The following is a 24,733-nucleotide window of genomic DNA, read 5'->3' as shown; positions in this document are numbered from 1 at the left end:
CCATCGCGTTTGGCAAAGCCGGTCTCAAAGGTACACATCGCAGCTTAAAAACTGATGGAAGCTGGTTTGAGGGAAAGCGTATCAAAGAGGAGTATTTTGAAATAAACTACAGTATACTTATGGATTGTGGCTAATGCCGTGTGCATTAGACTTTAAACAACAGCAGCGGGAGCGCACTGGAGCCACAGTAAGCGATAACGTGTACACAGCCTGTGTTGCTGGCGTAAATTCCTGCTACGGCTCACCTGTGCATACAAATATACATTTATCTTTCACTATATATGCCTGTTCAGAAGTAAGACCTCTATCTTTCAAATGAACTTGTTTGCAGTTAAGTGGATCTGGACTGCAGGCTTTATCAGCAAGTTAAAAATAAATAAGTACAGGCGTATAACATTATTAGATGAGTGTGGTTTGTATCTATAAAAGTTTTTGTTTGTTTGTTTTAAGAAGATTCCTTATTACAAAACAATTTACATAGAACACCGCATCTGACATTACATACCCTTTAACTTCCGATTCACCTCATTGTGCTTTTTATACCTTACTAGTGTATACGCACTTCATATTTATTATTCTTCTCAGTTAATTATCGGGGTGGGGGGAATTTTACTCTATAATTTCCTTGAACTTCAAGATTCAATCCGAATCTGTCAGGAGATTTGTGTTATTACAGTACTTTTAAAGATATTCTTTGAACATTATCCAATCTTTACTAAATTTCTGGTTAGAGTTTCCCCTTATTCTCCCAGTCATCCTTGCAAGTTCTGAATATTCTATCTTCTTTGTTTGCCAATCAGCTATTGCGGGGATTACATCACATTTCCAATTTTTTGCTATTAAAATCCTCGCCGCTGTGGTTGCGTACATAAGGAGGGTTCTGGGGCGGAGGGTTGTATATCAATGGACATAATGCCTAACAAAAAGGCTTCAGGGTGTTTTTTTTAAAGAAAATTTAAAGATCCTTTTGAGTTCATTGGATATTATGTCCCAAAATGATCTTATCTTCACACAGTCCCATCACATTTGCAACCGCTTTTTTGCATCTCCAGCAAACGTCAGAGCTTTTCTTCTACATCTTGGCCAGTTTGGCTGGGGTCAGATACCATCGGTACAGCATTTTCATTATGTTTTCTCTCCAAAGCCTTTCATTCATATATATATATATATATATATATATATATATATATATATGTCCAATGTCCCGGGCCCAATGGACCATAACTGATTTTACCTCTTCCTCCTTGACTTCTTGTCTATAAAAGTTAATGGCGCAGAGCAATTCATTATAAAAGTATGTTGCTGTGACTGGACATAATTTGCAAACCTAGCCATTATAGCCAAATCACATAATTATGAATGATGATTACTATTCTCATTTGTCGTCCTAACTTTATTCAATTCATAGGTGCAGATGCAAAGTACTGTTACGTGTGCCTAGAATGGTGACTGTTCAATTTGAGCTAATGTTGATAACTGTTTACATACATAGACGGGTCCGGGTTCACACATTTCTTGATTCCTCTAACAAGCAGCTAGCTGAATGGACCACACTAGAAGCACCCTTTCCACCTGAATATTACGTAACCGTTATCTCACACCATAATGTAAGAATTGGTACTTTATTTTTAGCAATGCTTAGGTTTTTGGGGTTTTTTTTAAAAGAAAATGACAAAAACTGGCTGTGATTAATTGGCAGCATTTTAAACAAATTGATGCAAACAAATTTAAAATATCTGGAGGGCACCAGGTTGGGTAAGCCTGTAATATCTGCGCATTATATGCGGAGTGTCCTATTCATGCCTCACAGGACGCTATTACCGTTGCAGTTATCAAACGATGGATTTACAAGTATGCAGACGGACGCTCTTTGTCGGGGCGCGAGCTTTTACCCTTTACCTCCCGAAGACAGACAAATTCGTAGAATCACAGAATCATAAAGTCGGAAGGGACACCAAAGGTCCTGTAGCCTAACCCCGCGCAATGCAGGGATCTCAACTAAAGCATCCAGGACAGATGGCCATCCAACCTACAAGGAAGCAGAGGCCACCTCCTCTCGTGGGAGTCTGTTGCACCGTCAAACAGCTCTCACTGACAGAAAGTTATTCCTGATGTTTCGTCGGAATCTCCTGCCTTGCCATTGGTTCGAATTCTGCGCTCCAGAACTGGAGAAAACAAGCTTTCTCCCATCCTTCATTTCGGACTTTGGGCCATTAGGGGGCGCTCGAATGAAATAGAACGTTCCCCGGGAAGAGGAGAGTCACGTGACTTGACAGCCGGGCCTGCATTTTTTTTTTTTTTCGTTTTTGCAAAGCCTTGCGGAGGGGGCTCCTGCTGCCATGGCTGCGATTGCGAAGGCCCTGTTACCCCATTACCAGCACTCGGGACTCGAGACTAACCTCAGCAGGGTCAGCTTTCTGGGGGCTCGGATACCCGCAGAGGTGGAAGCGATGGCCAGGAGCGTTCGGGAGCTGGACAAGGAAACCTTTCGCAAACTCCTCAAAGGTAAACAAACGCTTTGCCGGCAGGACAGGTAGAGGGGTGGGAATCAGTGCCCGCAGGGAACGAGTTCTTGCCTTTGAGAGCTTATCCTGCTTAGGCGCTGGTTAGCTTAACCTCCTTCCAGCGATCCTGAAGTGAGCTTGGTCGTAGGCTCTGCGTGGCCCTTTCCTCACGCTCCCGTCAGTTGCTCTTGACAGCAGGACATCTTGCTGTTACTGCTTTTGTGCTTCTATCTTAACTGCTTAAGTTTCTTGCGGATTGCGTCCAACGTTGCGATGTGAAACTGACTAGTTAATGTGATGGCCACAGGAAATATTGTTATTTATAAATAAAACCGTTTATTGCGCTTCTTATAAACTGGGTGGTATAATTTTACTTGCATGTTTCCGTTTGTTGCAATCTGCCCGCCAGTTGCTTAGCCCCCTTTCCTGGGCAAGGATCCGGAGCAAGTGGTCGCACACCAGATCCAGGCACTTTTGGAAGAAATTGATTTCCTGGAACAGGGTTTGGCCTGTTTTTGCCACAGAAACTGCTTTGGTTACCCTGTATGATGACCTTTGTGGAGAGAGAGAGACAAGGGAAACATGTCCCTGTTAATTGCTCTTGACCTCTCAGCAGCTTTCAATACCACCAACCATGGTATCCTTCTTGAGTGACTCTGAACTGGGGGTGGGTGGCACCGCTTTGCGGTGGTTCCAGTCCTACTTGGATGGTTGTTCCCAGAGGGTGTTACTTGGGGAATGCTTTTCAGCCCTGTGGAACCTTCAATGTGGGGTTCTGCAGGGCTCAATCCTATCCCCCATGTTGTTTAACCTCTACATGAAACCACTGGGTGGGGTTATCCAGAGGATTGGAGTACGTTGTCAGCAGTATGCTATTTCTCCTTTACATCTGCAGGTGAGACAGTGGAAGTGCTGGACCAGGGTCTTGCCTCAGTAATGGACTGGATGAGACCCAACAAACTGAAGCTCAATCCAGATTAGACTGGGACACTGTTAGTGGGTGGTTCCCTAGACCAGATGGGTGGGAGATCGCCTGCTCTTGATGCGGTTGTCTATGCTCTGGTAACCTCAGAGTTAGATTACTGCAATGTGTTAGAGGTGAAGTTGCCTCTGAAGATGGTTTGGAAACTTCAACTGGTGCAGAATTTGGTGGCCAGGTTGTTCCAGGACCAAAATACAAGACAGATTTTACATATGTATATAGTTTTAATTCTATTAATATTTCATTGCTTTTCAATGATAGCTTTTTCTGTTCTTGAATTCTGTCAGGGGAAAAGGTGCAATTTTATAAATAAATATAAAAGATAATAAAACTATATAATAATGCCCCCTGTAATGACCTCTTCATAGATATTTTTCCCTGTGATCTCCAAGCTCAACAACTTTGATATCCTAAAAAAAATTCAGCAACTTTGGCTGCCCCCCCCCCCAAAAAAATCCTGGCTATACCCAGGAAAGTGAAAGACAGAGCTATAGCCACACGTTTATTTTGTCACACCAAGAATAAAGGTTAACACTTTAGAAGAATTCTAAAATCCGTATTCAGACAGTCCCTTTACTAGGCCTGTGTAAATGCCATGAAATAGTGTGAAAAATAAAAAAGGTAAAGGACCCCTGACAGTTAAGTGCAGTTGCAGACGTCTCTGGGGTTGTGGCGCTCATCTCACTCTATGTCCAGACATTTTTCCGGGTCATGTGGCCAGCATGACTAAGCCGCTTCTGGCGAAACCAGAGCAGCACATTTATCTGCTAGTACAGTGGTACCTGAGGTTAAGAACAAAATTCGTTTTGGAGGTTTATTCTTAACCTGAAACTGTTCTTAACCTGAAGAACCACTTTAGCTAATGGGGCCTCCTGCTGCTGCCGCGCCGCCGGAGCCCGATTTCTGTTCTCATCCTGAAGCAAAGTTCTTAACCTGAAGCACTATTTCTGGGTTAGAGGAGTCTTTAACCTGAAGCGTTTGTAACCTGAGGTACCACTGTAGTTGAGTCTTAAAATTATTGTTGCAATTCTAGTTCCATTTTGTACCATAAGGGGGAGTGCTTGCACAAATGTTCACCATGGAAAAATTAATTACCTGAGGAATGCTTTTCAGCCCTGTGGAACCTTCAATGTGGGGTTCCGCAGGGCTCCATCCTATCCCCCATGTTGTTTAACATCTACGTGAAACCACTGGGTGGGGTTATCTGGAGGCTTGGAGTACGTTGTCAGCAGTATGCTGATGACACTCCGCTCTAGTTCTCCTTTACATCTGCAGGTGAGACAGTGGAAGTGCTGGACCAGTGTCTTGCCTCAGTAATGGACTGGATGAGAGCCAACAAACTGAAGCTCAATCCAGATTAGACTGGGACACTGTTAGTGGGTGGTTCCCTAGACTTGATGGGTGGGAGGTCGCCTGCTCTTGATGGGGTTACACTTCCCCTGAAGGAGCAGGTTCACAGCTTGGGGGCACTCCTGGATCCTTTGCTGTCGCTAGAGGCACTTGTGGCCTCAGTGGCCCAGAGCGCCTTCCATCAGCTTTGGCTGGTGGCCCAGCTACGCCCCTATCTGGACAGGGACAGCCTAACTACTGTTGTCTATGCTGTGATAACCTCAAGGTTAGATTACTGCAATGTGTTATACGTGGAGCTGCCTCTGAGGACAGTTTGGAAATTTCAGCTGGTGCAGAATTCAGCTGTCAGGTTGCTCATCAGAGCAAGACAGTTTGAGCATATTACACCGATCCTGGTCCGACTACACTGGCTACCATTTAGTTTCTGGGCCCAGTTCAAAGTGCTGGTTTTGACCTATAAAGCCTTAAATGGCTCAGGACCGCCTCTTTCCATCTGAACCTACCCGGACCCTGAGATCATCTTCTGAGGTCCTCCTTCGTGTGCCTCCTCCTTGAGAGGTCCGGAGGGTGGCAACATGAGAACAGGGCCTTCTCTGCAGTGGCTCCCTGTCCATGGAATGCTCTCCCCAGGGAAATTTGCCTGGCGCCTTCATTATACACCTTTAAGCGCCAGGCAAAAACGTTCCTTTTAAACTAGTCCTTTGGTTGATCTGATTTACATACTGTGCCCTTTTAAAATGGGTTTTTGTGGGGGGGGCACTATGGAGTTGTTGTTTTTCTTTTTATTATATATTTTGCGGTTTTATATCTTGATTTTATTCCTTGAACTGCCCTGAGACCCCCAGGTATAGGGCGGTATATAAATTCATTCAATAAATAAATAAATGAAATGAAATGAAATGAAATCTGCTTTGTAATTAAAATAGTGAGTTGCACTTCTTTCAATTGAAGAAGTGTGCATCAAAATGGATATATTGGTAAAAATAACATACAAAACTGCATTACATTTGGGGAAGTTACTTGCCAACATGTGTACCTAAGTCAACACTGCATGTAAAAATGTGTTTATTAGGGAAACTTCACACTAAAGTACTGATGCATTTTCATGAGTTTTGTTTTAATTCAAATTCCTGCAAAATGTGGAGAACTGCATTTAAGATTGGAAAAATGAGAAACTGCGAGAACCATAATTGGCAGATCCTTTCTTGCCTGGTTACTATGCTGGTTCCTGATTTGAAGTTGTTTTTTTCCAGTGGTGGTGTGATATAGTCTCTTTAGGATTGGCTTGTGGGTTGCGTGGGAACTTGTTAGAAGTCCTGGAATAATGAGCGTAAACACAGGTGCCTCTCATATTCAGTGGAATGACTGTGACTGATTCTCAGTTAAACATCTGGCTAGATAATAGGACAGTCTTAAGCCAAGTTAAGAGCTTTGAGAATTTAAGGAAGAAAAGTCAGTTGATCCAGGGACAGTCCACATATACTTATTTATCTACTAGTACTTCGATGTGCTTAAAAATAGTTGAGTCTTAAAATTATTGTTGTAATTCTAGTTCCATTTTTTACCATAAGGGGGAGTCCTTGCACAAATGTTTACCGTGGAAGAATTAATTACAGTCATACCTCGGGTTAAATGCTCTTCAGTTAAATCTTTTCAGGTTGCGTCCCGCGGTAACACGGAAGTACCGGAACGGGTTACTTCCCGGTTTTGCCATTCACGCATGTGTAGATGCTCAGAATGACATCACACACAGGCACAGAAGCGGTGAATCGCGACCCAGAGACGCACAGATGTGGGTTGCCGTCTGCTCCGGTTGCAAAAGGGGCTCCGGAACGCGATTTCTGTTCTCATTCTGAAGCAAAGTTCTTAACCCGAGGTACTATTTCTGGGTTAGCGGAGTCTGTAATCAGAAGTGTCTGTAACCTTAAGCATCTGTAATCCGAGGTACCACTGTATTTTGATGTGCTTAAAAATCGTCTTAAAATTATTGTTGCAATTCTAGTTCCATTTTTTACCTTAAGGAGGAGTGCTTGCACAAATGTTCCCCACGGAAGAATTACAGGTAATTACAGTGGTACCTCGGGTCAAGAATTTAATTTGTTATGGAGGTCCGTTCTTAACCCGAGACTGTTCTTAACCTGAGGTACCACTTTAGCTAATGGGGCCTCCCGCTGCTGCTGCACCGCCGCTGCACAATTTCTGTTCTCATCCTGAAGCAAAGTTCTTAACCCGAGGTACTGTTTCTGGGTTAGCAGAGTCTGTAACCTGAAGTGTCTGTAACCAGAGGTACCACTGTACTTGGGGAATACTTTTCAGCCCTGTGGAACCTTCAATGTGGGGTTCCGCAGGGCTCAATCCTATCCCCCAAGTTCTCTAACATCTACATGAAACCACTGGGTGGGGTTATCTGGAGGTTTGGAGTACGTTGTCAGCAGTATGCTGATGTCACTCAGCTCTATTTCTTCTTTACATCTGCAGGTGAGACAGTGGAAGTGCTGGACCAGTGTCTTGCCTCAGTAATGGACTGGATGAGAGCCAACAAACTGAAGCTCAATCCCAATAAGACTGAGGCACAGTTAGTGGGTGGTTCCCTAGACCAGATGGGTGGGAGATCGCCTGCTCATGATGGGGTTACACTTCCCCTGAAGGAGCAGGTTCACAGCTTGGGGGGCCTCCTGGATCCTTTGCTGTCGCTCGAGGCACTTGTGGCCTCAGTGGCCCAGAGCGCCTTCCATCAGCTTGGGCTGGTGGCCCAGCTACGCCCCTATCTGGACAGGGATAGCCTAACTATTGTTGTCTATGCTCTGGTAACCTCTCGGTTAGATTACTGCGATGTGTCAGAGGTGAAGCTGCCTCTGAATACGGTTTGGAAACTTCAATTGGTGCAGAATTTGGTGGCCAGGTTGTTCCAGGACCAAAATACAAACAGATTTTACATATGTATATCGTTTTAATTCTATAAATATTTCATTGCTTCTTAATGATAGCTTTTTCTGTGCTTGAGTTCCCTCAGGGGAAAAGGTGCAATTAAATATATAAATATAAAAGATAATGAAACTATATAATAAAGCCAAGTGTAATGTCCTCTTCAGGGGACGCGGGTGGCGCTGTGGGTAAAAGCCTCAGCGCCTAGGGCTTGCCGATTGAAAGGTCGTCGGTTCGAATCCCTGCGGCGGGGTGCGCTCCCATTGCTCGGCCCCAGCGCCTGCCAACCTAGCAGTTCGAAAGCACCCTTGGGTGCAAGTAGATAAATAGGGACCGCTTACTAGCGGGAAGGTAAATGGCGTTTCCATGTGCTGCGCTGGCTCGCCAGGTGCAGCTTGTCACGCTGGCCACGTGACCCGGAAGTGTCTCCGGACAGCGCTGGCCCCCGGCCTCTTGAGTGAGATGGGCGCACAACCCTACAGTCTGTCAAGACTGGCCCGTACGGGCAGGGGTACCTTTACCTTTACCTTTTAATGTCCTCTTCACAGGTATTTTCTCCAAGCTCAACAACTTTGATATCCTAAGAAAAATTCAGCAACTTGGCTCCCCCCCCCAAAAAAAATCCTGGCTATACCCAGGAAAGTGAAAGACAGAGCTAATAGCCACACATTTATTTTGTCACACCAAGAATATAGGTTAACACTATTGAAGAATTCTAAAATCTGTATTTGGACAGTCCCTTTACTCGGCCTCTGTAAATGCCATGAAATAGTGTGAAAAATAAAAAAGGTATAGGACCCCTGACAGTTAAGTCCAGTCGCGAACGACTCTGGGGTTGCAGCGCTCATCTCGCTCTATGGGCCGAGGAAGCCGGCGTTTGTCCACAGACAGTATTTCTGGGTCATGTGGCCAGCATGACTAAGCCGCTTCTGGCTAAAACCAGAGCAGCGCACGGGAACACCGTTTACCTTCCTTCCGGAGTGGTATTTATTTATCTGCTAGTACAGTGGTATCTGAGGTTAAGAATGCAATCCGTTCTGGAGGTCCATTCTTAACCTGAAAGTGTTCTTAACCTGAGGCACCACTTTAGCTAATGGGTCCTCCCGGTGCCGCCCGCCACCACCACGCGATTTCTGTTCTCATCCTGAAGCAAAGTTCTTAACCTGAGGTACTATTTCTGGGTTAGCGGAGTCTGTAATCAGAAGTGTCTGTAACCTGAAGCGCCTGTAATCCGAGGTACCACTGTACTTTGATGTGCTTAAAAATAGTTGGGTCTTAAAATTATTGTTGCAATTCTAGTTCCATTTTTTACCATAAGAGGGAGTGCTTGCACAAATGTTCTCCACGGAAAAATTAATTACTTGGGGAATGCTTTTCAGCCCCATGGAACCTTCAATGTGGGGTTCCGCAGGGCTCAGTCCTGTCCCCCATGTTGCTTAACCTCTACATGAAATCACTGGGTAGAGTTATCCGGAGGTTTGGAGTACGTTGTCAGCAGTATGCTGATGACACTCAGCTCTAGTTCTCCTTTACATCTGCAGGTGAGACAGTGGAAGTGCTGGACCAGTGTCTTGCCTCAGTAATGGACTGGATGAGAGCCAACAAACTGAAGCTCAATCCTGATAAGACTGGGGCACTTTTAGTGGGTGGTTCCCTAGACTTGATGGGTGGGAGGTCGCCTGCTCTTGATGGGGTTACACTTCCCCTGAAGAAGCAGATTCACAGCTTGGGGGGCCTCCTGGATCCTTTGCTGTCGCTCAAGGCTCAGGTGGCCTCAGTGGCCCAGAGCGCCTTCCATCAGCTTGGGCTGGTGGCCCAGCTACGCCCCTGTCTGGACAGGGATAGCTTAACTACTGTTGTCTATGCTCTGGTAACCTCTCGGTTAGATTACTGCAATGTGTCAGAGGTGAGGCTGCCTCTGAAGACGGCTTGGAAACTTCAACTGGTGCAAAATTTGGTGGCCAGGTTGTCCCAGGACCAAAATACAAAACAGATTTTACATATGTATATAGTTTTAATTCTATTAATATTTCATTGCTTTTTAATGATAGCTTTTTCTGTGCTTGAGTTCCATCGGGGAAAAGGTGCAATTTATATAAATATAAAAGATAATTAAACTATATAATAATGCCCCCTGTAATTTTTCCCTGTGATCTCCAAGTTCAACAACATAGACATCCTAAAAAAAATTCAGGAACTTTGGCTGCCCCCACCCAAAAAAAATCCTGGCTATACCCAGGAAAGTGAAAGACAGAGCTATAGCCACATGTTTATTTTGTCACACTAAGAATAAAGGTTAACACTTTCAGAAGAATTCTAAAATCCGTATTCGGACAGTCCCTTTACTCGGCCTGTGTAAATGCCATGAAATAGTGTGAAAAATAAAAAATGTAAAGGACCCCTGACAGTTAAGTGCAGTTGCAGACGTCTCTGGGGTTGTGGCGCTCATCTCGCTTTACTGGCCAAGGGAGCTGATGTTTGACCGCAGACAGTTTTTCCGTGTCATGTGGCCAGCATAACTAAGCCGCTTCTGGCGAACCAGAGCAGTGCACGGAAACGCCGTTTACCTTCTCGCCGGAGCGGTACTTATTTATCTACTAGTACTTCGATGTGCTTAAAAATAGTAAAGTCTTAAAATTATTGTTGCAATTCTAGTTCCATTTTTTACCATAAGGGGGAGTGCTTGCACAAATGTTCACCATGGAAGAATTAATTACAGTCATACCTCAGGTTAAAGACACTTCGGGTTAAATCTTTTTAGGTTGCGTCCTGAGCTGACACGGAAGTACCGGAACAGGTTACTTCCGGGTTTTGCCATTCGTGCATGCGCAGATGATCAAAATGACATCATGCGCATGCACAGAAGCGGTGAATCGCGACCCAAAGACGCACAGATGTGGGTTGCATTCTGCTCCGCTTGCAAAAGGGGCTCCGGAATGCGATTTCCTGAAGCAAAGTTCTTAACCCGAGGTACTATTTCTGGGTTAGCAGAGTCTGTAACCTGAAGTGTCTGTAACCTGAAGCGTCTGTAACTCGAGGTACCACTGTACATTGATGTGCTTAAAAATAGTTGAGTCTTAAAATTATTGTTGCAATTCTAGTTCCATTTTTTACCATAAGGGGGAGTGATTCCACAAATGTTCACCATGGAAGAATTACTGGTAATTACAGTGGTACCTTGGGTTAAGAATTTAATTCGTTATGGAGGTCCTTTCTTCACCCGAGACTGTTCTGTCTCTGAGGACGGTTTGGAAACTTCAACTGGTGCAGAATTTGGTGGCCAGGGTGTTGCAGGATCAAAATACAAAACAGATTTTACATATGTATATAGTTTTTATTCTATTAATATTTCATTGCTTTTTAATGATAGCTTTTTCTATGCTTGAGTTCCCTCAGGGGAAAAGGTGCAATTAAATATATAAATATAAAAGATAATGAAACTATATAATAATGCCATCTGTAATGTCCTCTTCACAGGTATTTTTCTCTGCGATCTCCAAGCTCAACAACATTGACATCCTAAAAAAAATTCATGAACTTTGGCTGCCCCCCCCCCCCAAAAAATCCTGGCTATATCCGTACTTCACATAGTGAAAGACAGAGCTATAGCCACACGTTTATTTTGTCACACCAAGAATAAAAGTTACTATGTTCACACTTTAGAAGAATTCTAAAATCCGTATTAGGACAGTCCCTTTACTAGGCCTGTGTAAATGCCACAAAATAGTGCGAAAAATAAAAAAGGTGAAGGGCGACTCTGGGGTTGCGGCGCTCATCTTGCTTTATTGGCCGAGGAAGCCGGCGTACAGTTTCTGGGTCATGTGGCCAGCATGACTAAACTGCTTCTGGCGAACCAGAGCAGCGGACGGAAACGCTGTTTATCTTCCCGCCGGAGTGGTATCTACTTGCACTTTGACGTGCTTAAAAATAGTAGTCTTAAAATTATTGTTGCAATTCTAGTTCCGTTTTTTACCATAAGGGGGAGTGCTTGCTCAAATGTTCACCACAGAAGAATTAATTACTTGGGGAATGCTTTTCAGCCTTGTGGACCTTCATTGTGGGGTTCCGCAAGACTCAATCCTATACCCACACCCTGATATCGTCTTCTGAGACCCTCCTTTGTGTGCCTCCTCCACATGAAGTCCAGAGGGTGGCAACACGGTAAGGGGCCTTCTCTGCAGTGGCTCCCCGTCTGTGGAATGCTCTCCCCACGGAAGTTCACCTGGCACCTTCATTATACACCTTTAGGCGCCCGGCAAAAGTGTTCCTTTTTAACCAGGCCTTTGGTTGATCAATTTACATAGTATGCCCTTTTAAAATGTGTTGCTGTTTTTGTTGGGGGGGGGGGGCTATTGGGTTGTTGTTTTTCTTTTTATTGTATACTGCATATTGTATACTGCCCAGGCTGCACAGAAAAAGCATTTTGGCTGCAGAAATTCATTCTGATTGTGTAAAGCAGAGGTTTTCAACCCTTTTGAATCCGTGGCTCCCTTGACCAACTGCATTCTTCCTGCCTTACACCTGTGGGGCTCAGGAGCCTAGTTATGTCACCCCTTGCCTGCAGAGCTGGCAGCCTCTCACCCTCCCTTGTAGAGTTACCCCAGCCTCCCCTCCCCTCTCCTTGGGAGTCCTCTGGGTAGGTAGCCGCTGCTGTTGCCCCTGGTTCTTGAGCTACCCCCCACCCAGCCCCAAAGAAAGGTGCCTCCTCACACTGCCCACAGGGGCCTGGCAGAGGATGCCCCCAGCCTTAGTGGCCTAATGGAGAGTGGGCAAAGGTGAACATGAGGCCAGCACCTTACCTCGGGAGGCAGCAGTGGCAGCAGCAGGCACTGCCAAGACAGACTGTCTCCCCTTCAGCACCAGGCACTCAGCTCCCAGGCAGGCCTTGCACACAGCAAGCACAAGAAAAGCCAATGCAGTGCCTGCCTGCCTGGTCTCCCACTTGTCTGTCCATTCCCAACAGCAAGGGCTGGAGGAGTAGCTGGCTGGGCTCTCTTATCCACTTGCTTGCTTGCTCATCTCCTGGCAACCAGCACCCCCTGGCCAGCCCCGGAGGCACCATTCACCTTGGGAGCTTGTAGCCAGGGCTGCTGGAACAAACAGCTGTGCAAGCTACGGGGGGGGGGGGGCAGAGATGCAAAAGGGCATCAGAGGAGGGAGGATGGGAAAGAGGGACAGAGGCCAGTGTTGCTTGCGTCACCCATGACCATCCTTCAAGGGGTTCACAGCACACTGGTTGAAACCACTGGTGTAAATAAAATATAACATAGAATTCTGCAGTATCGAGTATTAGTGTGTGAAAACAGTCCAGATCCAATGATTCCCAGGCATGCACCTCTAGGTGGTGGAGCTGTCAGGTGCCATACTGGCGCCCCGGAATCTTCACTTGGTCGCAAGTGGTCAAAAGTCAGGTACAAAAGGTGCCTGGCGCCTGGCTAATTTCGAACACTGATTCCATTCCCTGCCCCTGTACACCCCTAACATTCTGTGGTCATAAAGTATGCTCATTCCTCATTAGGCTGAATTTTTTGGGGTGGGGTTTGGGGGTGTAAAATGGTTGCCCCCTCACTGAAGTGTGTTTAGGATTTTTCACCCTTTTTCTTTTGTACTTTGCAAACCTTGGTGTTTCGCTTAGTATACGGATACCTCTCTTGTTTCTCAGTTTCCAGGTTTGGGTTTTAATCCTGTTGACACTCAGCAGCTGCATTTGCTGTTAGAGGGAGCAGTTATCCACAGTAGTGGGAATAAATGGGACCAGTGCTTTTTTTTCCTGGGGAGACACAGGGGTACACATGCCCCTAAACATTTTGTGAATCTTTTTACTTTTGTCCATTTGCTGTATTTATTTTCCCCGATTTGAACTATACAGTGGACGCTTGGGTTGCGAACATGATCCGTGCAGGATGCACGTTCGCAACCCGCAGCGGCGCATCTGTGCATGCACAGGTTGCGATTCAGCATGTCTGCGCATGCACAAAGCGTGATTTAGAGCTTCTGCGCATGCACGACCGCTGAAACCCCGAAGTAACCCATTCCGATACTTCCAGGTTTTGGCGGTCTGCAACCTGAAAAAACATAACCTGAAGCGTCTGTAACCCAAGGTATGACTATAAAATGGTGATTTTCTTGAGTCAAAATTAGAGTACAGTTGTACCTTGGGTTACATACGCTTCAGGTTACATACACTTCAGGTTACAGACTCCGCTAGCACAGAAATAGTACCTTGGGTTAAGAACTTTGCTTCAGGATGAGAACAGAAATCACGCTGCAGCAGCGTGGTGGCAGCGGGAGGCCCCATTAGCTAAAGTGGTGCTTCAGGTTAAGAACAGTTTCAGGTTAAGGACAGACCTCCAGAATGAATTAAGTTCTTAACCCGAGGTACCACTGTATCCCTAAACATTTTTTAAAGAAAAAAAACACTGAATGAGACTCTTCCGAAAGTTATTTACAGCTAAACCACATGGTTATGTTCTGCCTCCACTGTTCAAGGTAGTTTGCCTCTGAATGTCAGTTTGCTGAGAGTGACAAGTGGGAGAGTGGTGTTCTGCTCAGGTCCAGTTGGCAGGCATCTGGTGATGGCCACTGTGAGAACAGGATGCTGGACTAGATTGGCCATTGGCCAGATTCAAAAGGGCTCTTCTGAAGTTTGTATGCTGTTCTTTCCCATTTAAATTTCCCTCCCCTGTTTTGTGCACAAACCTCCCCCTTTAAAGCACGACTAGATGGTGTCAGATCCCTAGATGCTGCTGCTGTTGCAAAGTCGCTAGTCTTAGATGGAGATAGACTGAAATTGCAGAGTTTTGAAAAACTAAAAAACAAAGTGCGAGACTGGCTTCATTATTATCAGATAATGGAGGCATTTAAATTGGACAGGAAAATTGGCTTCCAGGTGGAAAGATCAAAATTAGAAACAGAACTGTTAGAACCCAAAACTAAGAATTTGTCAAGAATGTATAACTTGCTGCTGAAATGGAATACTCAGGATGAAACGGTAAAATCGGCTATGATTAAATGGGCACAGGACATTGGACATAACATTATGTTTGCTGACTGGGAACAGTTGTGGACCACGGGTATGAAATTTACAGCATGTAATGCCTTAAGAGAGAATATTATGAAAATGATGTACAGGTGGTACATAACCCCAGTCAAGCTTGCAAAAATTTATCACCTGCCCGATAACAAATGTTGGAAATGTAAAGAAACTGAAGGTATATTTTTTCACCTTTGGTGGACGTGCCCAAAGATTAAGGTTTTCTGGGAAATGATATATAATGAATTAAAAAAGGTATTCAAATATACCTTCCCTAAGAAACCAAAGGCCTTTCTCCTGGGCATAGTCGGCCAAATGGTGTTAAAAAAGGATAGAACTTTCTTTATGTATGCAACAACAGCAGCAAGAATACTCATCACAAAATATTGGAAGACACAAGAACTTCCCACACTGGAGGAATGGCAGATGAAACTTATGGACTGTATGGAACTGGCGGAAATGACTGGTAGAATCCGGGACCAGGGAGAAGAGTCGGTGGAGGAAGATTGGAAGAAATTCAAAGACTATCTTCAGAAACATTGTAAAATTAAAGAATGTTAGAGTGATGTTGGACTGAAAATAAGCGGTTTCCAGCTGTACAGGTTAAAGTTAATGATAGAATAAGATTAAGATTAGGATTAAAAATGTTTAAAGAAATGGAAATCTGACAACTAAGAGGGAAAATTTTAATGTTATATTATATTAAGATTAAAGATCGGGTTTAAAGAAATTGAAGATATATATTACAATATTATATTAAAGTTAAAGATTGGGATTAAAAAAGTTGAAAAGAAATAGCTGGACAAACAATTTGGATTGGAATACAAAAGAGGGAGGTATGAGGAAGTCCAGAAAATAAGTAAACTAAAAAAACGGAAATGGAAAAGAGATATTGTTTTTAATTGTTATGTTTTTTGTTTTTTATTGTTGAATTGTGTTCTTTTCTGCGTGTTCTTGTTGTCTTTTTTTCTTCTTTTTTTGAGATGTGTATTGTGTATGTTTTTCTTTTCTTCCTTTGTTGTTCAAAACTTAAATAAAAATTATTTACAAAAAAAACAAAAACAAAGTCGCTAGTCTTTTCCCAGGGGCTTTTGATCATGGTGAAATTATTTGCTTGTACTTGCGGGACTCTGCCAAAGTTGATAACTTAACCTTTATCGTTATTTTGCCAAACAGTCACTGTCAGCGCCTTAGAAGGAAAAGACTGCAAAGAACTGGTAAAAGTGATTGCCGAGAATGCAAAACTATCAGATGAACAGCTTGCTGTCCTCATCTCTGGAATGTATACTCTCCTGCGAGAGGCCTTGAGGCTGCCCACATCGTCTCTGAAGCAAGAAGTGAGTAGAAGGCATACACATTCCTCAATAAAAACTATGTATGTGCTAAACTGTGAGATGAGCAAGATGGTAGCTCCAAAAAAGGGATGGGGAACCTGTGACCCTCCAGATGTTTTAGCTCAGTCGTAAAGCAATTGCTTCGCGTGTAGGAGGTCTGAGGTTCAATTACAGTGGTACCCCTGGTTGCGAACAGGATCCATTCCAGAGCCCCGTTCGCAACATGAGCAGAACGCAGCCCGCGTCTGTGCGGGTCACGATTCGCCACTTCTGCACGTGCCATTTTGCGTGTCTGCGCATGTGCGAGCAGTGAAACCCAGAAGTAACCGTTTCCGGTACTTCCGGGTCGCAGCGGGACGTATCCTGAAAGAACATGAAGTGGACGTAACCAGAGGTATGACTGTACTGCTATTTCCCATTAGGCCCAGTCATGGCCGACTCTGGGGTTGCGGCGCTCATCTCGCTTTATTGGCCGAGGGAGCCGGCGTACAGCTTCCGGGTCATGTGGCCAGCATGACTAAGCCGCTTCTGGCGAACCAGAGCAGCGCACGGAAACGCCGTTTACCTTCCCGCTGGAGTGGTACCTATTTATCTACTTGCACTTTGACATGCTTTCGAACTGCTAGGTGGGCAGGAGCAGGGACCCAGCAACGGGAGCTCACTCCGTCGTGGGGAATCAAACCGCCGACCTTCTGATCGGCAAGTCCTAGGCTCTGTGGTTTAACTCACAGCACACACACACACACACACACACACACACACACCGTGTCCCATTTCCCAGGTTAGGGCAGGGGAATTATTCTGCCTAAAATCCTAGAGAGCTGCTGCCCGTCAGTGTAGACAGTACTGAGCTAGCTCTGGCAGGGGACACGTACTCCTTTTTCTGGGCAGTTTGTCCACCCTTGCTCCCCACCCTGCACTCAGCTCTGACCTCTGGCTCCTAGACGCTGTCAGCATGCAACAGAGGCCACACCCCGGGAACGGTTTCAACTGGTCGGGTGTGTGGTGTCAGCCACTCATGAAAGCTGCCTATCTTGGGTCACCCAGACTTGGCATACTCTCACCCTGAGGTTTAGATGCATCAGTTGCCGGGGGGGGGAGCGGTTTCACTGTCTTCTGGATCCCTTTCCAGTTTCCCAGACGTCTGAGGGGCACCCACCCTTGTTCTTGCAGAAACTCTCCTTGAACTCTCCTTGTCTTTTCGTTTTGCAGGTTTTTAAAGAAGACCTACAGGAGCTCAGGTATGCCTGTTTTTTGGTCAATCTGCCAGTTGCTTGTGTCAAACCTGATGCATAAGTGGTTTCTGAAAAGCAAGGGGTGGGAAACTTTTTTCCCCAGCCCAAGAAGAACTAGACTTCTGGGGGGAGGAGGACTGCATCCCCGTGGTGGGTGATACCAGATGCAAAAGTAGTTGGGAGCAACAGGTGTGACTCGTACCTTTTGTACGGTAGACTGAATTTCTGCTCTCTCTTTCTCCATGTGGCACACACAAATACTTCCACCTCCCTCTCTCCCACCAGGAAAGCAAGAAGCATTATCATGGTTGAGAAATACTTTCCAGCTTGGAATGCATACCTGAGAGTGGCACAGCTCAGGGACAGTGACCTGGAAAGACTCCCGGGGGGCAGATGGAGAGGCTTGGAGGGCCACATTATACCCGCAGGCTTCAAGCTCCTCACCCCTGCCATAGAGCCCCTTCATGTGTTACTTGGATGAAGCGAGGCTCCACATGTTGATGGGAGCAGTGGTTGGGGGATGCCCTGTTGGCCCCGCCTCCAGCATCCTTGAGGCATGGGTTTCAAAGCATTTTGGAGTCAGCTCATGGGAACCTAAACTACGGGTGCCCATTCTCAACACATGGATATCTTGAGCGGGGCTAGTCAAGTGTGTGTGATGTCAACAGGCAGCACCTACATTCCAGAGCACATGGAGGGAGCATAAGGCTTTTATGCTCCACTGCCCTCTGCAAAGAGAGAATAGTGAGGTCTTGGAAATGGGGCAGGTTTTCTTAAAATTACACAAACAGTTGATCACTCAGTGTTAGCGGGAGCTAAGGAAGACATTTTGTTAGGCCACAGTACACACAGAGTAAGAGGGAGAGAGCAGCACACACAGAAAGTGGTTCTGGAGTCGAAGAACTTGACAGATTTCAGGTTTCAGTTGTAGGCTGCTAGGCTTACTCCAACCAGCTGAAACACAAAGCGCAGTGGTCAAGAGTAGGACCTGGGGGTGCAGGGTTTGAATCCCCACTCAGCCATGAAGCTCCCTGGGTGACCTTCGGCCACTTAGCATCTCTTCACCTAACCCACCTCACAGGGCCGCTCTATAGGCCGATGGAGCCGGTGTTTGTCCGCAGACAGCTTCTGGGTCATGTGGCCAGCATGACTAAGCTGCTTCTGGTGAACCAGAGCAGCACATGGAAATGCCATTTACCTTCCCGCCGGAGCGGTACCTATTTATCTACTTGCACTTTGACGTGCTTTCGAACTGCTAGGTGGGCAGGAGCAGGGACCGAGCAACGGGAGCTCACTCCGTCGCAGGGATTTGGACCGCCGACCTTCTGATCAGCAAGTCCTAGGCTCTGTGGTTTAACCCACGACACCACCCACGTCCCTAAAGGCAGTATATAAAATACAATAAATAAATAAAACTTTAAGCGTGGGGCCCCATTTACTATGTAAACTTAAATCACTATGGTATCATTTTAAACAAGCATCCTGGTAACTGTAGTTTGCTCTAAGGGCACAGAGGGTCAGGAAACACCCCTCCCACACACACACACACATACACACATTCCCCTCACATAGCCACAATTCCCAGAGTGCTTTAATAATCCCTTATCCCAGGGAAGTCTCTGAAGTTTAGCTGTGCGAGGGAAATAGGGGCATCCTAGCAGCATCCTTAACGAACTACTACAGTTCCCACGATGCTTTGGGTGAAGCCATGCCCGGTTAAAATGGTATCGTAACGCTTTGGCTGTATAGTGTAGAAGTGGGCTTGGTCTCTGCTTCATCTCAGTTTTCAGGCAGGCTAATTCATTAGCCTGTTAATATTACAAATCAGCTGATGAAATATGGCTGGCAGCTTCTTCTCCCCACCCCCAACTATCACAAAAGAGATTATTGGTGCTTAGGAGAGAAGCATTGCCCTGTCATCCCACTCAGATGGAATTTTGCATGTAATAGTTTACTAATGAGCTCACTGGAAGCCAGGAGAATCACCCTGATGTTGTATAACATGTCCTTTTTTTTTTATGTGTTGCTGAGTGCATGTTATATAGAAGAGATGGGCCTCTATCAGTTCTCCTAAATTATATCTTTCTCGCATGCATGTAATTACCCACTAATACCTTCCCTCACACACACACACACAAACTTTTTATTGTTGTTGTTAATAGCAAGACAGTTGGTATTTCTGAATGAGACGCCCTGTCCTACTTTTAAAACATTTCCTTCTGTTTTCAAAGGACGGTGATATAACAAGCAGAATCCGCCTGTATTGTCTGGGTGTGATCGCTTGTTCTAATTAGCAAGCAAAATATGCCATTTGTTACGTGGACTTAGTCAAAATCTCTGCCGGGTGGTGTAGAGCAAAGGTTTTGCATAAGCACTAAAGTGCTGCAGAGGCTGCATTTGAAACATCCTGTCATTGGACATAGCAAGAGAGAGAAAATGAGAGAGACCTGCTGGCAAAGATTTGGCTGGGGTTTAAAAATGCATCAGCACTGTTGCATTAATGCTGTGTCATACCACTTTAAACAACCATGGCTTTCCCCCAAAGAATCCTGGATACTGTAGTTTGTTAAGGGTGCTGAATGTTGTTCAGAGACACACCCACCCCTTAACTTGCCTAGGGCTACTTGTTCCTTGGCAAGAGGGATTGATTGTTAAACCACTCTGGAAGTTGTAGCTCTTTGTGCAGGATAGGGGTTTCCTAAATGCCAGTTCCCAGGATTCTTTGGGGTAAACTAAGGTAAAGGGTAAAGGGACCCCTGACCATTAGGTCCAGTCGTAACCAACTCTGGGGTTGTGGCGCTCATCTCGCTTTACTGGCCGAGGGAGCCGGCGTACAGCTTCTGGGTGATGTCACCAGCATGACTAAGACGCTTCTGGAGAACCAGAGCAGCGCACAGAAATGCTGTTTACCTTCCCGCCGGAGCAGTACCTATTTATCTACTTGCACTTTGACGTGCTTTCGAACTGCTAGGTTGGCAGGAGCAGGGACCGAGCAACGGGAGCTCACCCCGTCGCGGGGATTCGAACCGCCGACCTTCTGATTGGCAAGTCCTAGGCTCTGTGGTTTAACCCACAGCGCCACCCGCGTTGGGGGAAACTATGGCTGTTTAAATTGGTGTGATACCACTTTAAACGTATAGTGGAGACTGAGCCACAGACTCTTCTTCCTGCCTCCATCACCAGCTACGTTGGTGAACTGTTGGCTCCCCAACCCCTTCACCTCTCGCCTCCTCTCCTACCCTGAAGTTCTGGGTGAGGTTTTCACTCAGCTAGGGAAACTTCCCTGTTCCATTTACTCATCTTTTTAAAAAAATCTATACCCCACTTTTCACCACCTGGGGCCCAAACCAACTTACAAAATACAATATACAGAATTCAAAACAGAAATTGAACATTAGAGGATTAAAACATCGGAGAAGCATTTGTGATAACAAAATCAGCTGTCCAAGACCCTTAGGCTGAAATACATATCAGTAACCAAAATCTCTCTTTAAAAACTTGATTCTGTATAGTTTGACCACAAGGTTGTTGCGCTGGCTTTCCTTATGGGGGACTTCCTAAAATGCAATTCCACATCCAGTAAGCTACTATCTTTTCTTCCTTTAATAATTGGGAGAAGGACATACTTCATAATGGGGTTCGTGTGCCGTTTGCCTCAATTTGCTCTTTTATTTTAAGGATTCCAGAAGATTTCATTGTGGACTTCGCCACTGTAGTCTTTGGAAACAGGTAAGTTTGCAGATTTTCAGTTTTTCCCTTTCCCTTTCTTGAGATTTGCATCATTCCCTAACCTATATTTCTCTCCACAAGGTCTTATTCTTTCATTTAATATATTTCTGAACAAGCCATTTATCAGAAAGTTTATTGGTTCCCCCTAATTAAGGAGGGGGAATTAGGGGGTTACCACAGAGAATGCCCTCTCTTGTGGGTGGTGGACGTACCAAGAGGATCCCCTTAATATCCCAGACACTGATACTGGCCCATGTTCCTTAGTCATGGCAGTATACCTTACTCTTTAGATTATTCACTGAAGTCATACTCCAGTTTTCCCAGTTCATTGCCTCTGGAGCAATGTTGGTGAAATTCGGCCCTGGGGCCAAATGTGGCCCTCCCAACCTCTCTGTCTGGCCCTCGGGATTCTCTCCAGGCCACACACCCGCCTTATGCCACACTCCCTCCCTATGCCACACCAGTGTCTTGCTGCACACCCTCCTTGAGTGTTTTTGCCTGGCTGGAATTTGCCCTTAAACTTTGGCTATTTCTCTTGCTTGCTTGCCTGAATGAAGGGGGCAGAGAGCTAAGTGAGTGTGTGCAGAAAGTTAGCTTGGTATACAAAGGTAAAATTTGTTTTTGCCTCTCAAGCTGCTTTTGCCTCTGATGCTGCCCACTGGTGGGTGTGGCCCCCTGGAAAATTGTCCAGAAGGGAATGTGGCCCTTGAGGTACAAAGGTTCCATTGCACCACTGCTCTGAAGAGTCTTGCTCCTGCTTTCTTGAGTGCCGTTTCTTTTTTTCTCACCAACAGGCAACCTGCTCTTGAAGAGGCCATTCAGAAGCAAGCTAGTAAGCTGCCTAGAATTGAAGACTTCAAGTGGAGGGTAGATGTGGCCATTTCTACCAGGTACAGGATATATGAAGCCCATGCCTGAATTTTCAGTGGGTGTCTGTGGAGGCTGGCCCAGTTTGGGCAGATGGCAAAAGCAGCCAGGTCCCACCTGGTTAGGAAAACACGAGCATGAAGGTTATGTGTTACCTCCAGTAGCTGGGGGTCATGAGAAAGAGAGTGTCCTTCTTGCAGGCTTCCCATAGGCCTCAGGGTGGCCTTTGTGAGAACAGAATGCTGGACTGGACAGGCCTTTGGATTCATGCAGCAGAGACGTCCCCATTCTTAAAAAATAAGCACCTTCTCAAGCACATTTAGGAAAAACCTAACCACCAGGACAGATGTAAACCCAGAGGGACCCTGATTGTGTTCTTGTTGCCAATTGACAGTCTGCCATTCTCATAGTTGGTAGTTTTCCAGGCTGTAGCAGACAGGGAAGTAGGGAGCTGGTCTGCTGAAAGTCAGTCAGTCAGTCAATCAATCAATCAATCCATTTATTGTGTATAGCTAAAGGCCTTTACAAAGGCAGGAGCAAGACTCTGAAATCACACGACATAACCTATAAAAGTTTGCAGCATAAAAAGTTTACAGCATAAATATTTAAAATTAGGAAGCATTAACATAACTGGAACAGAGCAAATTTGGCTACCAGGTGTGTAATTTTTAGATCTTTTATCAGCTAAGCCTAGGCATTTGACTGTCACTTCCTGAGGGGGATCAGCCTGAGAAGAGGAGATAAAAAAAAGTTGTCCGTACATTGTACCGTTTTTTTTTCGCTCTATAGGACGCACCCGACCATAGGCAGCACCTTGTTTTAGAGGGGGAGAACAAGAAAAAACAATTCTCCCCCTCTCTGCGTAGCGCCCCTTCAGCGAAGCGGCAGGAGAAACGGAGCCCCGTCCATTTCTCTTCCCGCTTTGCTGAAGGGGTGCTGCGCCTTAGCTGAAGGGGCACCTACGCTTCAGCGAAAGGAACCCGAAGCCTCCGGAGCGCAGCGGGAGCTCCCGCTGCGCTCCAGAGTCTTCATGAAGCTATCTTTGAAGCCTGGAGACCGAGAAGGTTGGTGCGCACCGACCCCTCTCGCTCTCCCAGGCTTCAGCGAAAGCAACTCAAAGCCTCTGGAGTGCGGCGGGAGCGCTCCCACTGCGCTTCGGAGGCTTCGCGTTGCTATCGCTGAAGCCAAGGAGCCTGCATTTGCTCCATAGGACACACACACATTTCCCCTTAATTTTTGGAGGGGAAAATGTGTGTCTTATAGAGCGAAAAATACGGTTTATAAGGGGCAAATCAGCAGGTATTGCATGATACCCTCGACCTGATTGCATCCATAAATGCATTTGTGTTCCATATTGGGAATTCCTGGGTGTCTCCCTTCTAAGTATGCTGAAGGCATCTGTTGGAACCTTGGTTCAACAAAGGCTCTATGTAGTTGCCGGGTAGTCAGTGTTTTTCAGCCCATAGGGTGCACCGGCCCATAGGACGCACCTAGTTTTGGGGGGGGAAATAAAGAATTTTTTTTAAATTCCCCCCCCCCCCAGGCGCGGGGCTGGGGCAGGGGAAGCCCGAGCTTCCCCCGACCCCAGCCCCCAGAACAGGCAGCTCTCCACAAGCCGTGGGAGAGCTGCACGAAGCACGAAGCCTGGGGGACGCTGAGCTCAGCATGCCCCCAGGCTTCAGGGTGCAGGCAGCTCTCCACATGCCGTGGGAGAGCTGCGCGATTTCATGCAGCTCTCCCACGGCTTGTGGATAGCTTCCTGAAGCCTGGAGAGCGAGAGGGGTCGGTGCGCACCGACCCTCTCGCTCTCCAGGCTTCAGCGAAAGCCTTCATTCGCCCCATAGGACGCACACACATTTCCCCTTCATTTTTGGAGGGGGAAAAGTGCGTCCTATAGGGCGAAAAACACGGTAATCTGCTGAACATGTTTTAGGTAGAGAAACCTGACCTGACAGGAGCTGTTGAGGGAGCTGGATCCCTCTATTTATTTGGAGTCAACAGTACTATCATAACAGTGGATTTTATTATATATCGCGCACCAGCGAAAGACTGGAGAACACATAGCTAAATATTCTTCACCTTAGTTGTTTTGGGAGGTGTAAACAGTCCTTCCTTGGAGAACGTGGGTTCCATTTTTGGGTTTTCTTCCTTCTTGGTTTCCATCCCTTGCCAGCTCGCCCAGAAACTTCCTGTTTATCCTCAGGCAACAGCCTCACCTACAGGCACGGGGAGAGTTCATTCTTGGCTATAGAGCTCTTGGCATCTGCTGGTTTCTTTTCTAATTTTGGTAGAGGCCAACTGGCTGGCAGAATGGCACACACAGTGATTCATTTTCTACTTCTGGGGGGTGTTCAACAAGGCTGGCTCCAGAAAGGCCCTTCCCTCAGTTTGGTTGCCATAACGTCCTTGTCCTGTTTTCAGAGAGATGGGTTTCTTTCTCAGCCGATGTGAGGTTGCCGTTGTTGTTTTGATAACTTTCTTTTTTTTTTAAAATAATATTTATTAAAGTTTCACAAGAAAATGACCGCATTAATAATAAAAAAAAGAAAAAAATTAACAATAAAAAGAAAAATACACAATACAAAATACAAAAAGAAAAGAAAAAACAGTTAAAAACAATTCCATCTTTTCATCACTTCTTTTACGTTTACTTGTTTCCCGGACCTCCTCATACCTCCCTCTTTTGTATTCCAATTCAGTTTGTTAGTCCAGCAATTTCTTTCCCTCCTTCTTAATCCTGATCTTTAATCTTAATATATTATAACATTAAATTT

At 45.7% G+C, this 24,733-nt stretch overlaps 1 protein-coding gene across 1 annotated transcript in view; it reads left to right on the top strand.

Moving 5' to 3' along the window:
• The first annotated feature begins 2,257 nt into the window (after window positions 1–2,257).
• The window catches only part of COMMD5 (COMM domain containing 5), a 30,669-nt gene continuing 8,193 nt past the window's right edge, over window positions 2,258–24,733 (top strand). Inside the window, exons 1-5 of the mRNA XM_080991161.1 lie at window positions 2,258–2,505; window positions 15,971–16,131; window positions 17,341–17,369; window positions 21,042–21,092; window positions 21,887–21,982. Of these exons, the coding sequence (XP_080847287.1) occupies window positions 2,340–2,505; window positions 15,971–16,131; window positions 17,341–17,369; window positions 21,042–21,092; window positions 21,887–21,982 (503 nt within the window). The 5' untranslated portion in view covers window positions 2,258–2,339. The remainder of the gene's footprint in view (window positions 2,506–15,970; window positions 16,132–17,340; window positions 17,370–21,041; window positions 21,093–21,886; window positions 21,983–24,733) is intronic.

This window comes from Podarcis pityusensis, assembly GCF_964106645.2.
Source record: "Podarcis pityusensis genome assembly, chromosome: Z".
Taxonomy (NCBI): Eukaryota; Metazoa; Chordata; class Lepidosauria; order Squamata; family Lacertidae; genus Podarcis; species Podarcis pityusensis.
This window is presented reverse-complemented; position numbering and strand designations above follow the sequence as displayed.